This window comes from Gopherus evgoodei, chromosome 9 (assembly GCF_007399415.2).
Source record: "Gopherus evgoodei ecotype Sinaloan lineage chromosome 9, rGopEvg1_v1.p, whole genome shotgun sequence".
Classification (NCBI taxonomy): Eukaryota; Metazoa; Chordata; order Testudines; family Testudinidae; genus Gopherus; species Gopherus evgoodei.
Window position 1 is genome coordinate 60,841,761 of NC_044330.1, and position 14,654 is coordinate 60,856,414.

General features: G+C 47.8%; 1 protein-coding gene across 6 annotated transcripts in view; it reads left to right on the top strand.

Annotated features, from left to right (window-relative positions):
* Positions 1 to 12,092, top strand: part of HDAC8 (histone deacetylase 8) — a 99,261-nt gene extending 87,169 nt beyond the window's left edge. For 5 of the 6 annotated variants that reach the window (XR_004001903.1, XR_004001907.1, XR_004001905.1 and 2 more), the window contains 2 exons: positions 8,973 to 9,174; positions 11,555 to 12,092. Coding sequence is in view for 1 of the 6 variants with exons in the window: in XM_030574637.1 (XP_030430497.1) it covers positions 11,555 to 11,577 (23 nt within the window). In the remaining 5 variants the exon portion in view is untranslated. The remainder of the gene's footprint in view (positions 1 to 8,972; positions 9,175 to 11,554) is intronic. The other variant, XM_030574637.1, reaches the window with a different exon arrangement.
* Positions 12,093 to 14,654: the final 2,562 nt, after the last annotated feature.

Sequence of the window (14,654 nt, forward strand, 5' to 3'; positions counted from 1 at the left end):
TCTGCCTCTGTATTGTACATGATAAATCATTCAAAATGTATGCAAAAGGCATGGGGCCTTTGTGGAAGATCCAGATGGACATTCTTAATAGGAACCATGTGTCCAGAGCTCCATTTGCCAAACTGAATTCAGATCCCTGTCTCATATGCACTCTAAATTAAAACCTGCTTTTATTGAAATCACACCAGAGAAAGGACTGCTGCTTCTAGCATAAACTGTAAATTGGTGGTTTATACTTCAATGTACATGTTTAGAATAATTTTTTTCAGTTAAAAGAAGGTTGAAAAATAAAGATGATGAAGAAGAGTGGGGCCATGTGGTACGATCATATTGTTAACTGGATTATAAGAGCTTTTGGGGGATGGATTCTAGTCATCTAGCTATAATCATCTTCCAAACACACACAGGCATCTCTGCTAGCAGAAGGGAGCCCCTGAGGAGGACAGATGGAGGGCAAGCTAGTTATACTGCAAACAGAAAAATTGTGTATACATGCGGCCCATGTCTATCTAGTCATGGGGTTTTCTATACCACCTGTTACCCTAGGAAGAAAGGGGAGATGTCTCTTAGCTCACTACCTACTTGTCCAGGGTTAGTACAGACCTGGAGGCTTAGCAGCAGTTAAGAATGGAAGGCAGATGGGTAGGAGGGAGGTGCTTTGGGGTTCAGCTATTTCCTTAGGATGTTTTCTCTTCTGAGCCTGAGCTCAGTTTGAGTCAGCTGCTCTCCTGGTGCTGATCTCCTGAAGGTGCTGGGACATCCTTGTGGTGGTGCCAATTGCATGTTACAAAACCAAATGTTCAGCTGAACATTGTTGGTATATTGCTGGCAGCAGAGCCAAGGGTGTCTTGGCATCTTTCCAAGTGGTTCCATGTAATACTGAAGAGGAGGATAGGCAGGACATATCCCTGAAGGTGCTCTTGGGGATGTGGAGCTCATCCATTAGGGCGGTGTCTGTTCTATGTCCCAGTCTAACGGCTGGGTGCAAAGAGTCCCAGATGACCACCAGTGTCACCTGTTTTCGGATCTTAGTCGTAGCTACTTTCTCAATGAGCTGGCCTAGGAAAGGAAAGTCAGAGAAAGGAAGATAGTTGGGAAGATTTTACGCATCAACTATTGGATTTATTTTGGTCATGTTGACTTGTGTTTTCAGAGTGGGCTAGCAAGTTCACCTCCAAGAGAAACGGAGTCACTGATGATCACTTTTTTAGTAGTTTGTGTCAGTTGTTTTATACGGGCTCTCATCAGCCAGGAGGGGCTGAAGGAAGAGAACTGTTCACTAAACCTGAGGAGCTCTTTGGCCTTGACTAAACCTACACCTGACCTGATGATTTAAAGAGAGGGTGGAGTCAAACAGAGAGAGACCGGGAGAGACAAAGAGAACCTTACAAAGGGACACAGAGGAAATGGGAAATAAAATATGATATCCTGGGAAATCAGTGAGTGACTGCATGGTGGGGAGGCAGATCCAAAGCACAGATATTCCATGGGAGGGAGATGCAGGGTGTGGGAAAGCAGCAGTAACTAGGCAAATTAGTGGAAAACAATTGAGACAGAGCTTGGAATGCAATATAGCAGCAAAAAAGCCAAAGCTTTGCTGGGCTGCATACGTAAGGTTGCCTCACTGAGCAGAAATCTAGTAACCCATCAATATAGGGCCCTACTTAGAACAACCTACAGTAGGGCATAAACTGTCTGGCACCTTGCTCTCAGAAAAATGGGAAAGCAGCTAGAGGTTATGAGGAAGCATTACAAGAAACAAATATGTATAGCGAAGCAACTGCAGAAATGTGCAGGTGCATGAAAGGTAGAAAGCAGCAGGGAGAGGAGTTATATAGGGTGGTGCAGGAGCTTAACTGGGAGCAACAAGGTGAAAACCAGGAAGAGGAAGTGGTGAGATCTACCACTGGCTAGGGAATTTTCTCCATCCTTTGGGTCACTTAGAATGAGACTGACCAGCGCCATGGAGAACATGTTGTAGGGAGCGATCCTGCCCTGGCTAGCAGCTGAGGACAGAATGACTTAATACATATGCCTCCCCTCAGGCCTGCTGTTCTTGGAGGGGAACTTACTCCTCGTCTAACTTGATGCAGGAATCTGAGTTGCCATATTGGAGCCCTGTGCTCAGCAGCAGCACTGCAGCATGCGTCTCCCACAACACATGTTGCACAGCCAGTGTGCTTAGGTTTTGGGAGCAGAAGGAAGAGATGGGGCTGCTGCACTGATCCTTGTGGGCAGATTGGTGAGACAGCACTGGCTCAATGTTCTAGCCCATCTGTAAAGTGGGAATTAGTATTTTCTCACCTCTGTAAAGCCCTTGAGACCTGCGACTGAACACACCATGTAATCCTAAGTACTCATCTTCCAATGGACTCTGCATGTTTCCACCTTTGGGATATGCCTGTGGTGCAGTGTGGACCAGTGGAACCTTCTCAAAATGGTGCCGGTCAGAGCGCTCCTCTGTTCCGGACTGTTCTGAGGTAAAGCTGTAAAAGGCAATGCTGTGTTCTGCCTACCTCACTTCCCTCCAGCCACAGTAGCAGACAGACCAGGAGCCTCACCAGAGCTCTGTGTCCCAGATTTGTCAGAACAGATGATTCCCAGTACCACCTTAACTACCTCTTATACTGATGGATCAGTTCTGCAATTTCAGCCTCATGCCTTGGAACCCAGATGCATATCAAGGGGCGATGTGGAGGGCAAAAGTCTTTTTAAGACTTTTATTCCTGAGGAAACAAGGCTTTGAGTTCCAGAGGTGTTGCCAATGAAGCTCTTGACGTCACCTTGGATTCATTGGTCCTTCCCAGGTCCATGATTACAACAGTCGCTTAGGTTCAGCACCTGGATCCACAGTCAGATCAGAAAGCCCTTCACACAACATGGAACACAGTGTCCTCAGGGCAGAAAGATACAGGAAAGAAACCACAGATGGTTGGGCCAATTTCTCTTCTTTTGTTTTCCTCTCTGGGAAAACTTACTAAACCCACTCCCTGGCAGGTGTAGGCTTCCCCAGATATACAGGAACTCCTCCCTAGAGCATGTGCTAACTCCCCTGGGGGAAATACCTCATCTGGTTCAATCCTTCCTTTACCAGGGCTGGTACTGCCTCCCATACAGCCACCTCAGATCCACAGTCTGAGGCTAGATCAAGCTCTACCTTCCCGTTTGTGTCCTGAGTATTTGCACTGTAAAAATGATAAAAGAAATAGTATTTTTCAAGTAACCTCATATAAGTACCATAGTGGAATCTCTTTATTGTGAAAGTGCGACTTGTAAATGTAGATTTTTTTAAATACAGTTCTACATTTGTAAGCTCAACTTTCATGAGAAAGAGATTGCAATACAGTACTTGTATTACGTGAAAAATACTATTTTTTATTTTTACAGTGCAATTATTTATAATAAAAAATAAAGTGAGCACTGTACACTTTGTATTCTGTGTCGTAATTAAAATCAATATATTTGAAAATGTGGAAAACATCCAAAAATATTTACCAGTATATAAATAGTATTCTATTATTGTTTAACAGCGCGATTAATCCCAATTCATTTTACAGCCCTGATTTAGTCATGATGCAGTACAGAGACTTTTGAAGGGATTGATGAATGTCTACGCTGCAGTCAAAGAACCCACCCAACATGGGACCTCAGTCTTGGTACTTAGCTCATGGAGGCTCTATTTGAGGTTTGGAACAAAGTTCCCTGTTTCACTTTTCAGTTGACAGGCTTCCTTGTGGCCATGGCATCTGCTAGAAGAGCAAGTGAGCTAAAGGCTCTGACAGCTGCCCAATCTTTTATAGCCCTCCACAAACAAAGTGGTTCTTCAGCCACACTGTCAGTTCCTCTCTGAGGCAGTGACAGAATTCCACTTAACCAGTCCATTAACTTGCCAGTATATTTTCCCTAGACCTCACTCAAAGGAGGCAAAGTTACATGCTTTAGATAGCAGGAGAGCCTCAGCTTTCTAGCTGAACAAGTCTGGGCAGTTCATAAATCATCCACACTGTGCAGCTCCTCTGGGGAAAGAATAGAAATCAGTCGCATCAGAGTGCCTGTGTATGTGGGTGAGGCTTTGTGTGGAGGAATGACGCAGCAGATCTCTGTTCCTGTCCCAATGGGGCTTGGATCACACTGCACAAGGGCCAAGGCAGTGTCCGTGGCCTATCTTAGACCTGCCCCAATGTTAGAGATCTATAGTGCTGCCACCTGCAGCTTGTGTCACATCTTTACGAAACCCTGTTCCCTTGATCTGGCAACCAGATTAGAGGCTCAGTATGACAGTCAGTGTGTAACTAGCATGCTGCAGCCCATTGTCCGGAGGCAGGAGTGCTGTGGATCCAACATTGCAGAAGTCCTGGGAATGTGTAATAGCCCCTTGAAGAAGAACTGAAGGTTATACAGCTGTAACCGGAGTTCCTTGAGATGGACTTTGCATGTTCACACTCCCCACCTGCCACCTTCTCTTCCTTGGAGTCCTATTTGGATCAAGGAAGGGGCCAGAGTATAGCATCCCCTTTTATAGTCTTCCCCTAACAGGATTCAGGAGCACTGAGAGAAGGGGATGAGAGGGCTTTAGTGGGCACTGCTGCTAGAAGGTTCTGCCAGTTGAAGCTGCGCCATTGGTGTATCCCAAGCATGAGAATGTGCAGAGCTCATCTCTGACTCCGGTGATAAGTGGGTAATATTCATTGCTGCAAGTGCCTGTTGTTTGGGAATCAGCTGTTTTCCTCCAGGTGCCACAGTGCCCTGGTAATTGCACTTATTGGATGTGATGTCAGTCTTGTTTATCACTGGAAGAGGCTTCAGCACTGTGAGCACAAGGCCAGCTTTAAAGGACATGGAATTTCAGTTCATGAACTTGAGGGAGACAGAGGCTTAAAGATTCATATATTCCAGGTCCTGAAGGGACCATTTGTGATCACATAGTCCGACCTCCTGGAGAACACAACCCATAAATGAATCCTGGGTGTTCCTGTCCTCCCTGCCTGTCTATCTCTCAGTAGCCAGACAGTGGGAAGAGACTCCTACATGCTGGAGGGGGCAATCTCTCTGCTCTGGTGAGGCTGCAATTTGAGTCAGTGCTGAAGAGAAGACTCAGCTGAATGGAGAAGTGCAGTAGTGCAAATTAATTCCTCCAATCCCTACCTCAGATCATAGAATCATAGAAGATTAGGGTTGGAAGAGACCTCAGGAGGCCATCTAGTCTAACCCCCTGCTCAATGCAGGACCAATCTCCAACTAAATCATCCCAGCCAGGGCTTGTTAAGCCAGGCCTTAAAAACCTCTGAGGATGGAGATTCCACCACCTCTCTAGGTAACCCATTCCAGTGCTTCACCAACCTCTTAGTGAAAAAGTTTTTCCTAATAGCCAACCTAAACCTCCCCCACTGCAACTTGAGACCCTTGCCCCTTGTTCTGTCATCTGCCACCACTGAGAACAGCCGAGCTCCATCCTCTTTGGAACCCCCCTTCAGGAAGTGAAGGCTGCTATCAAATCCTGCCACTTTTCTCTTCTGCAGACTAAACAAGCCCAGTTCCCTCAGCCTCTCCTTATAAGTCATGTGCCCCAGCCCCCTGATCATTTTCCTTGCCCTCTGCTGGACTCTCTCCAATTTGTCCACATCCTTTCTGTAGTGAGGGACCCAAAACTGGACACAATACTCCAGATGTGGCCTCACCAGTGCCGAATAGAGGGGAATAATCACTTCCCTTGATCTGCTGGCAGTGCTCCTACTAATACAGCCCAATAAGCCATTAGCCTTCTTGGCAACAAGGGCACACTGCTGATTCATATCCAGCTTCTCGTCCACTGTAATCCCCAAGTCCTTTTCTGTAGAACTGCTGCTTAGCCAGCCAGTCTCCAGCCTGTAGCAGTGCATTGGATTCTTCCATCCTAAGTGCAGGACTCTGCATTTGTCCTTGTTGAACCTCATCAGATTTCTTTTGGCCCAATTCTCCAATTTATCTAGGTCATTGAGGACCCTGTCCCTACCCTCCAGCATATCTACCTCTCCCCCCGGCTTAGTGTCATCTCCGAACTTGCTGAGGGTGCAATCCATCCCATCATCTAGATCGTTAATAAAGATGTTGAACAAAACCGGCTCCAGGACCGACCCTTGGGGCACTCCATTTGATACTGGCTGCCAACTAGACATTGAGCAGTTGATCACTACCTGTTGAACCGGACAATCTAGCCAGCTTTCTATCCACCTTATAGTCCATTCATCCAATCCATACTTTTTTAACTTGCTGGCAAGAATACTGTGGGATACCAGTGTAAATCAGTGGGAATCTGATTAACACCCTGGCTTTATACAGGGGCCAGCCCCCCTCATGAAGGAATCTTGCACCCTGACTTCTGTCAACAAAAATGTGCATCCTTTCCTCTGCTCTTAAGCAATGACCTCACCGTGAGGTGTGGCTGACTAGCCGTCACACCTAGCCAAACACTGGCTGTTGCTAATTTTCCTGGTCCTGCTGCAGCCTGTTTAACATCACTGTAACTGCCTTTTTCTGTGCACCCTTGCTTGTGCACTTTAGGTGCTAAGAACTGGTTCGCAACAGCTGAGAGCTGTGTTGGTAACTTGCTAGGAACCTGAGAACCTCACTTAATTTGCATGAAATGTTGCCACTTGCACCCATGCTCAGTCCATGTTGAGTACTGATGTGCAAACTGCAGAGTACAGCTCCTGCAATGTAATTTTCCATCATGACCCAACTGCAGCTCTATGTGGAGCATTGCATGCTGGGAGCCTGTAGTTCTGTATTAAAGGTGAAGGCAGCTATATGTCACATTATAGAATCCTTTAAATGACCTGTGAGCCAGGCTTCAGCCACCCCAGTTTAAATGATTAAGAGCAGGGATGTGAACAGTCTTAAGGGGCACAGTGTTCCCAGCGTAGAGTAGGATGTATATAAACATGCACTCCTCTCCCTGCAGTTCCAAGCCGGAATCGCCTAAGGGTTCATTTCTTTAAATGAAGTTAGACTGTCAAGTCTGTTGAAACATATGCAGTTCAGCTGGCTGTTGTGTAAGAATGCAGCGTGTGCTCGCCAGTTGGCACCAGTCTTGCCAAGTGTTTAGAGGCTGTCTGGCCGAAACAAATAAAATGAAAGCATCACTGATTAAATGTGCCTGAAATGCTTAATTGGCTGCCAGAAGAACTGAAAATAAAACAAACTGCTTTCCATGGTGCCAAAAAAGCAGAATAATGGAGAATAACAAAGGCCTGGGACAGTGAGCCATCAAACGCTGGGGCACGCAGGGCAGCAGCCCAGACCGAAGTGTCCTGTTCTGCAGTACGGTGTGTTTTCTTTCTGCCCTTGCCTTTCTTTAGAGCTTTAATTTAATTGTTTAGTAAATATAAATCAATTGGTGAACAAGCCAGCCAAACAGTCCAGAGCCAAGATATGTGTCTGCCTGGGAGAGGGCTTCAGCCCAGCATTTACACACCACTTGCAGTCATCTCAGCGCCTTTTCTGGGGTGCATGTATCTGGTCAGCGCTCAACTCATTCTGTTCAGTGCCCTGGACCATCAAGAGCAGGCAAGTTCCACCCTGTGCAGTGCTCTGCCCTCCTCTAATAGTGGCTGAGCCTGCACCAGCCTGGGTTAGTCTCTTAACTCAGGCAGGAGAGGCTCATGCTTTAAGATCTCAAAGTGCCAGGTTCAGTCGCACGGCCAATACCCCACTCAGGAGCATGGTGTTGTGCTGCCTAGTGCACATGTGGCTCCGGCAGAGCAGAAAGCTACTGCGATTAGCTTCTCAAATGCTGTCCTCCCCTCCATACCAGGAGGCATGTATTGGGTCACAATCCAGAACTGGGAGGAGGAGAGGAAAGAGATCTCTGTCCTCCCAGCAGCTAGGGAGAGACCCAAATAAAGTGACATTGCTAAGCTGCTGTGGTGTGATGCTCCATCAGCATGCGATGACATGGTGAGATGATGATAATTTCATGAGTCTCCATCTGTGAAAAGCAGAAGGTCCCACTGGCTTTGTTTAGGGCATCGATAACCATGGGCCAGCAAGATGTGAATGATACCCTAGCACAGCTACAATTCTGAAACACAGTCAAGTCTGTTCTTAATTTTAGTCTTTGCTTTGTTGACTGCTCAGTTGTTCTGGCTGCTGTCGGCTTTTCCAGCCAAGTCTGTGCTGGTCATAACAGACCCTAACTACTGTGCAAAGCAATAAATTTACACAGTGGTGCATCCATTCCTCGGGCATGCAGTAAAAGCCTTTATGATCTGTTTGGGATGTAAAGCAGTGAGTCTACAGAGAAATTGTAGTGTTGAAATTGGGGGAGGGAATCCCAGCGCAGGCTTGTGTGCCGTCTTTATCAAGTAGTAGTTGTTGCATATTTGAAAGTAACTGAGCGAGAGTTGCCAAATTGTTTGCCAAGAGTCCTGGGAAGCCCCAGGCACTTCTTCCTATATGAGACCTAAAGAATAAAAGTTGTAGATAGGCCCAGATCCTCAGCGCCATTGATGCCAATTTACATCTGCTGAGGATCTCACCTACAGCTTCAGTTGTGTGTAGATAGAGAATTGCCATTCACCTTTCTGGCACTGCAGCTGCTTTGAGGAGATCCAAGGGCTTACAGGGGTTTTTGCTCATCAAAGGGAGACGAGATTAGTCTTCTGTTTCCCACAATGGCTCAGTGGTTATGGCACTAGCCTAAGACTCTGGAGACCTCCTCCACCCCAAACTGCCTATATGACCTTAGGCACATCACTATGGGTTGGTCTCTGCTACAAAGCTAGGTCAGCTTGAGTACATCACTCAGGGCTGTGGAAAATGTTGTGCCCTGCATGATTTAATGAAGCTAAGCCCTGGGGTAGACACCACTACCATCTCTCAGAGGGGTGGAGTTACAACAGTAATGGGAGACCTCTTCTATTGCTGCAGTAAGTTTCTACCCTACAGCAGTGCAACTGCAGCCCTACTGCTGTATGACTAGCATTTCTGCGTAGATGTACCCTTGGCTTGTCTGGGCCTCGGTTCCCCATCTGTACTACCTCTTCCCTGCCTCCCAAGAGTGGTGGGGATGATTATGGATGTTGTCCCCATCACAAAAGCCACTGTTACAACTGGGGCCTCAGCATGGAGGACTGGGACTGAATAACCAGTGGAGTCTGTCACCCATTGGGAAGATTTCTCAGGATCAGGAACCAGGTGAGTCCACAGGGCAGTGGGAGGGAAGCTTGCCCTGTATATGTTGTCATGTCAGTAGAGAGGGTATCCAGTTGTATGTAGGGCTGTCAGGCCAGTAATCGATTCGCTTATCAGTCCATACGTGGACTTGGGCCTCCTGACTTTCACAATTTAAGCCCACATGTGTATTTTACCATCTTATGGCCTGATCCCTTCACCCAATGAAGCCTAGAAAATGGAGAAACTCCCTCAGATTTCAGTGGGAGCAGGCCACTAATCTTGGCTGGGAAAATCGAGAGTTCTCACGCTGTGTTCATCACTGGAGTATCTGAGTCCTTCTAGTCATTCAATAAGCAGCGGGCTAACGTCTGTCATGTCCGCTCCCAGGAGAAGTGTGCAGTACAGTGCTTGGGTCTGCAGGTTGTATAATTCTGTACATGCTGTCACCTGTTTATATTAGAGAAGACAGGCCAAAGAAATGTATCTGGCTCTTTGAGCGGATGGAGGGGAGGTTTGTGATGGTCCTTAGTTCCTGGGGGAATTTGTTCCACAGACTCAGGTTGGCCCCTGAGGAAGCTCTCTCCTGTGCAGACGATACAGAGATCCAGCATACCAGAGTAGCAAAGTTGTTGACAATAGTCTCATCTGTTCAATCCAGACTGTGGAACACCTTGAAGATAAGGACCAAGGCCTGGAACTTGAGTCAGTATTCTGTGGGAAGTCAGAGTTGTGCGATAGGCAGGCAACAACACACTGCTCCTGGTGGGAGGGCTGGACCTTTGAGCCTTGCTGACAGGAGATGGGGACCTGGCTGAGGATTTCAGCAATAGAGTCATGCTAGCATGTTGCAGAGGGATGATGGTCAAGCCTCAGAAAAAGAAGTCGGAGAATCACCAGCATCACTTACTGCAGCACCTTGGTGTCCTATCACGGCCTCACATTCGCGAGCCAGCCAGTCCTAATGCTGAGTAATGGGCAGATCTATTACAGTTACAGCTCTTGTCAGCAGAGCTGCATGCTTAGGGATTATGTGAACATAAGAACAGCCATACTGGGTCAGACCAACGGTCCAGTGTCCTGTCTCCAACAGTAGCTGGTGCCAGGAGCTTCAGAGGGAATGAATAGAACAGGGCAATCATCAAGGGATCCATCCCCTTTTGTCTACTCCCAGCTTCTGGCAAACAGAGGCTAGCGACACCCAGAGCATGGGGTTATGTCCCTGCCCAACCTGGCTAATAGCCATTGGTGGCCCTATCCTCCAGGGGCTTACTTAATTCTTTTTTGAGTTCAGTTAGAGTTTTGGCCTTCACGTGTCCCCAGTAACAAATTCCTCAGAGTGACACTGCGTTGTGTGAAGAAGTACTTCCTGTTGTTTGTATTAGACCTGCTGCCTGTTAATCTCATTGGGTGAGCCCTGGTTCTTATGTTATGTGAGGAAGTAAATAACACTTTCCTATTCACTTTCTCCACACCAGCCATATGGTACAAACCCAGGCATTTAATCGACATGGCCCTTAAAACCCGGGTCTTGAAGACCTTTTTCTAACCCTAGCTTAAAGCTGTTAGAATTCCGACAGAAGAGTGATCAGAGAACTAAAATTCAAAGCTTTTTATGATCCAACATGATTCCAGTTCATAATCAGATCCTGCGTCCCTTACCCAGACAGAATCGTTATTGACTTCCAGGGAGGGTCGTCAGAAAAAGGAGGCCAGGCAGTGCCTCCAGCCCTATAGGACATCCTGAGCAAGCAAAGACCTAAAGAAATTAAGGGTTCTTGGCTGATACATCTGAACTAATTATTAGTCTCCAGTCTGAATGCTTAATGAAAATGGTTTGTTCCCCTTAGCAGCCCCTTAAAGCTGGGTTTGAGAGAGAGCTGTGGGACCCTGCACAACCTCCCTCAATGAGAACAAGATGTTGTCTGGCATGCTGGGAATTCAATCTGCTTTGAGGGCTAGTGTGTCTGTATCACTTACTGATTTGTCAGCCCTGCTAGTGACGGGGGAGGGACATGTCATAAGCAGCACTCTAATCTCCCAGAGGTCAGCCCTGCTGGATTTCACATCAATGCTTTTCCAACACACTTTTCGAAAATCCCTTCTTCCTGGGGTTTTGAAGGAGAGGAACAAGCCCCAATTGGAATACAGCAGCATTGAAGACAAAGCAAAGGGCCCTATAAGGGTGACCAGACAGCAAGTGTGAAAAATTGGGACAGGGGGTGGAGGGTAATAGGAGCCTATATAAGAGAGAGACCCAAAAATTGGGACTGTCCCTATAAAATGGGGACATCTGGTCACCCTAGGCCCTGTATGCAGCCAAAAAAATACCTTGGTCTGCCTCCCTGTGAGACTGAAGTTAGTTTGAATGTAAATGTTGTTTTCTCTCTCCCTTTGTTTACAGGGAATCTGAAGCATGTGGTTTAGCTGAAAAGGAAAGCTTATGTTTCCACAACAGCGGAGCGTTTCCTGTGCCAAAGACAGTGTGTTTATGTGAGCAGCTTGTGGAATTCGTGGCTGCAGGGGAAATTTGGAAGAAATTATTAGTATTTTTTTTTTGACTTTTCCAAGCAGCAGTGAGTGGCCCCAGTGCTGAGGGGTAGGGGAGCTCCCAACTTCCACCCCCTTGTTCCAACAGATTCTGGCTTATTTTTTACAAAACTGCTTTTATTCTTGCAGATGGTTTTTCTAATTATCTTTTTTAAGGGAGGTGGTGGGTGAGTGCCGCTCTGAGCCACAGACTCTCCACAGTCTGATGCCTGTGCCACTTGTACTGGGCCGCCCTCCTGGTGGGACCACAGGCTGTAGGTGTAGATACTGTGACATGAACTCCAGAGGGGATACATTGAGCGATAGGCACAGGGCTTGTAATCTTGGCTGCAGCCTTATCTGGGGAGGGAGCCACAAACGTGTTTTTAAACAAATAAAAGAGTTGAAATATTTCTGCTTTGTCCTGTGTCCTTGCAAGCTGCTTATCACCTTGCGCAGTATCGGCTCCCTGTGCCCCTGGACTCCCCCTTTGTCTGTAGCCATCTGTTGTCCTATACATGCATTGTAAGATCTATGGGGCAGGGACTGTCTTTTTTGCTTTGGGTCTGTTCAGCACCTAACAGAGTGGGGTCCTGGTGCATGATGGGGGCTCCCAGGCAGCCTAACCGGGGCACTGCTAGCTCTCAGTGACCCAGGCTACCCCATGTGGAATTGGGCCCAGCATCTGCTCTCCGTCGCTGGGGAAAGGGCTTGATTGGTCTGTAGTTGCTGGAGGAGGAAAGTGGCTTACTGGAGCTCGTTATCCAGACTTCTGCACTCTGCTGAGGGAGCCAGACACCACAGTTAACCCTTTGTTCCAGGGGTTTGGCCTCCAGAGGTTGGCTTCACCTGCCAGGAGCCACCTTCTCTAGGAGCACTTGCACGGACAGTGGTACGGCTAAGTTCAGGCTAAGCACCCAGTGCTTTTGTCAGTAGGTGTAGTTTTGACCCATAGTGATGTCAGTGCAGCCCTCTGGCTCCTGATAAGCAGCCAGCATGGCCCTCCTTGGTACTCTGTTCACAGCTAGTGCCTTGTCACCACAGCCTAAACCTCCTGCAGCCAGGAAACCAACAGGCAGCTTGCAACTCAGACCCTGGCTAGGGGCCAAGATACAAGCTAAGCTGCCAGCGAGCCCCAGGAGGCCGTTTATTTCTGTTGCTGATAGCTGGGACACATCCCCTGAACAGGCAGTTACTGTATAATCACCACCAGAAGCTGGAGAAGTGGATCCAGCTGATAAACATCTGCCATGCCGCAGAAAGTACCTTGCGTTCACCATTGGGCCTGTTTGCCAACCAACTGGCACTGCTAGAGTGGCCTCTCTGGAGATGGGCTCTGCTCTTCCAGGCGATTCCAGCAGCATGTGAAGTGTGGTGGTCTCTGAATGCAGGAGCCACAGCAGAGTGCCAGCCAGCCACGCCAGCTCCAGCCACTCTGAGATGCAGGAGGGTTTGACTCCAGATCTGAAAATTTATGAATTGGGCCCAGTGCCAGCAGGAATATTTGCTGACAAAATACAGTGCAAACAGATGTGAATGGCCATGTAGCTCACCGATACTAGCATCTAGAACCCTGGCCCTGGAAGCCCCAGCTCTTTGTGCAGGGCTGTGCAGTGCTTGCTTGGAGACCTGGGAGTGAACGACTTGCAGGTGGGGCATTCCCCTATAAGTCCTCCAGGTGGGAGGTTATATTTTGAGAAGGTGATGAAGGCAGGGAAGGGAGAATGTCAGAAGTGGTGCAAATATAACTCAACTTCACTTAAAATGTGCTTCCTGTTCTATGAAGAGTTAGATCCTATGCTGTCCCCTGCCACCCCCCGCAGCTCTGAGCAGTCCCCTTCACACACACCAGCCCTCAAGGGAAAATGCTCAGAGGTCTGTCTCCTGGGGCAGATGAACAACTTATAGCAGAACCTGACATCAACCTCGCTCCTTTGCCCTAGAAATCGGCAGATGGAAAACAAATTGTAAAACTGGAAAGAGAGAAATTCAGCTGGAAAACACATACCCCAGGGGGATTCTGTGGGATTATTAGGAACAGAACAGCAAGAAACAATGTTTAAAATTAGTCGTGTCCCTATAAAAACAAATCCCAGCCCAGCTGGAGAGTGATTTTTTGCACTGTGTATAAAGTTGTTAGTGCCTCCTGCCCCTGGCCTGCAGCAGGGTGGTCCAAGCAGTCAGCTTTGTCGTGCTGAGTTGGCATTAGTCGATTGTCTATTGGTTTAGAAGCTTCTCCTCCCCCTCTCCCACTAAAAAAAAGAAACTCCAACGAATCCTGGAATCCGTAAGGGAATAACTAGCATGGAGCAAACATGGGGAAAGGCAGCCTAGAGCGGGGGAAGGGGACTGATTGTCTCTGGGAGTTCCTTTGCTCTCCTTGAATAGAAATGTGACAGCAAAGGCTGTCCCCCATGTACCCTTCCCCCCAAAATCTGAAGTCATAATACAGGGTTGCTTGATATCAGTCAGTGTGCTGCTGTGGAAATCAGTGTGAGGTGTCAAAGCTGTGGTCATGACATCAGGGCAGGAAAAGCTAGGGTGGAAGGGAGCAGATCCTGTGGTTACATTTAAAGGTGGAAGTGTGTGTGAGGAGAGCGACTAGAAAGAAAGGATTAACTTTTTAACCGTGTTTGAAATGGCCATGAGCTGCAGCCCTGGGAGCTGGGGTTTGGGCCTGGCTCTGAGCCCTCAGGTGGGGCAGCTCGCAAGATGCAGCTGCTCTGAAGCCTAAAGCAGCCTTGCTAATGTCCTCTAAAGACCTGTGCAAAGTGCTTGCCAGCATTAGCGTTACCGTTGGCAGAACCCATTTTCTGCCTGGCGCAGAGAGATGTGCTGTACCCATGAGCCCTCCATGGTGTCACTAGAGCAAGGCACATGTGCTGTTTGCACATTACCTGCGCCAAAGAGAGGGAGCCAAGCTGCAAGGATTGTGGGTCTGGTATTGGAGGCAGGAAGACAGGGCCGTGCATGGC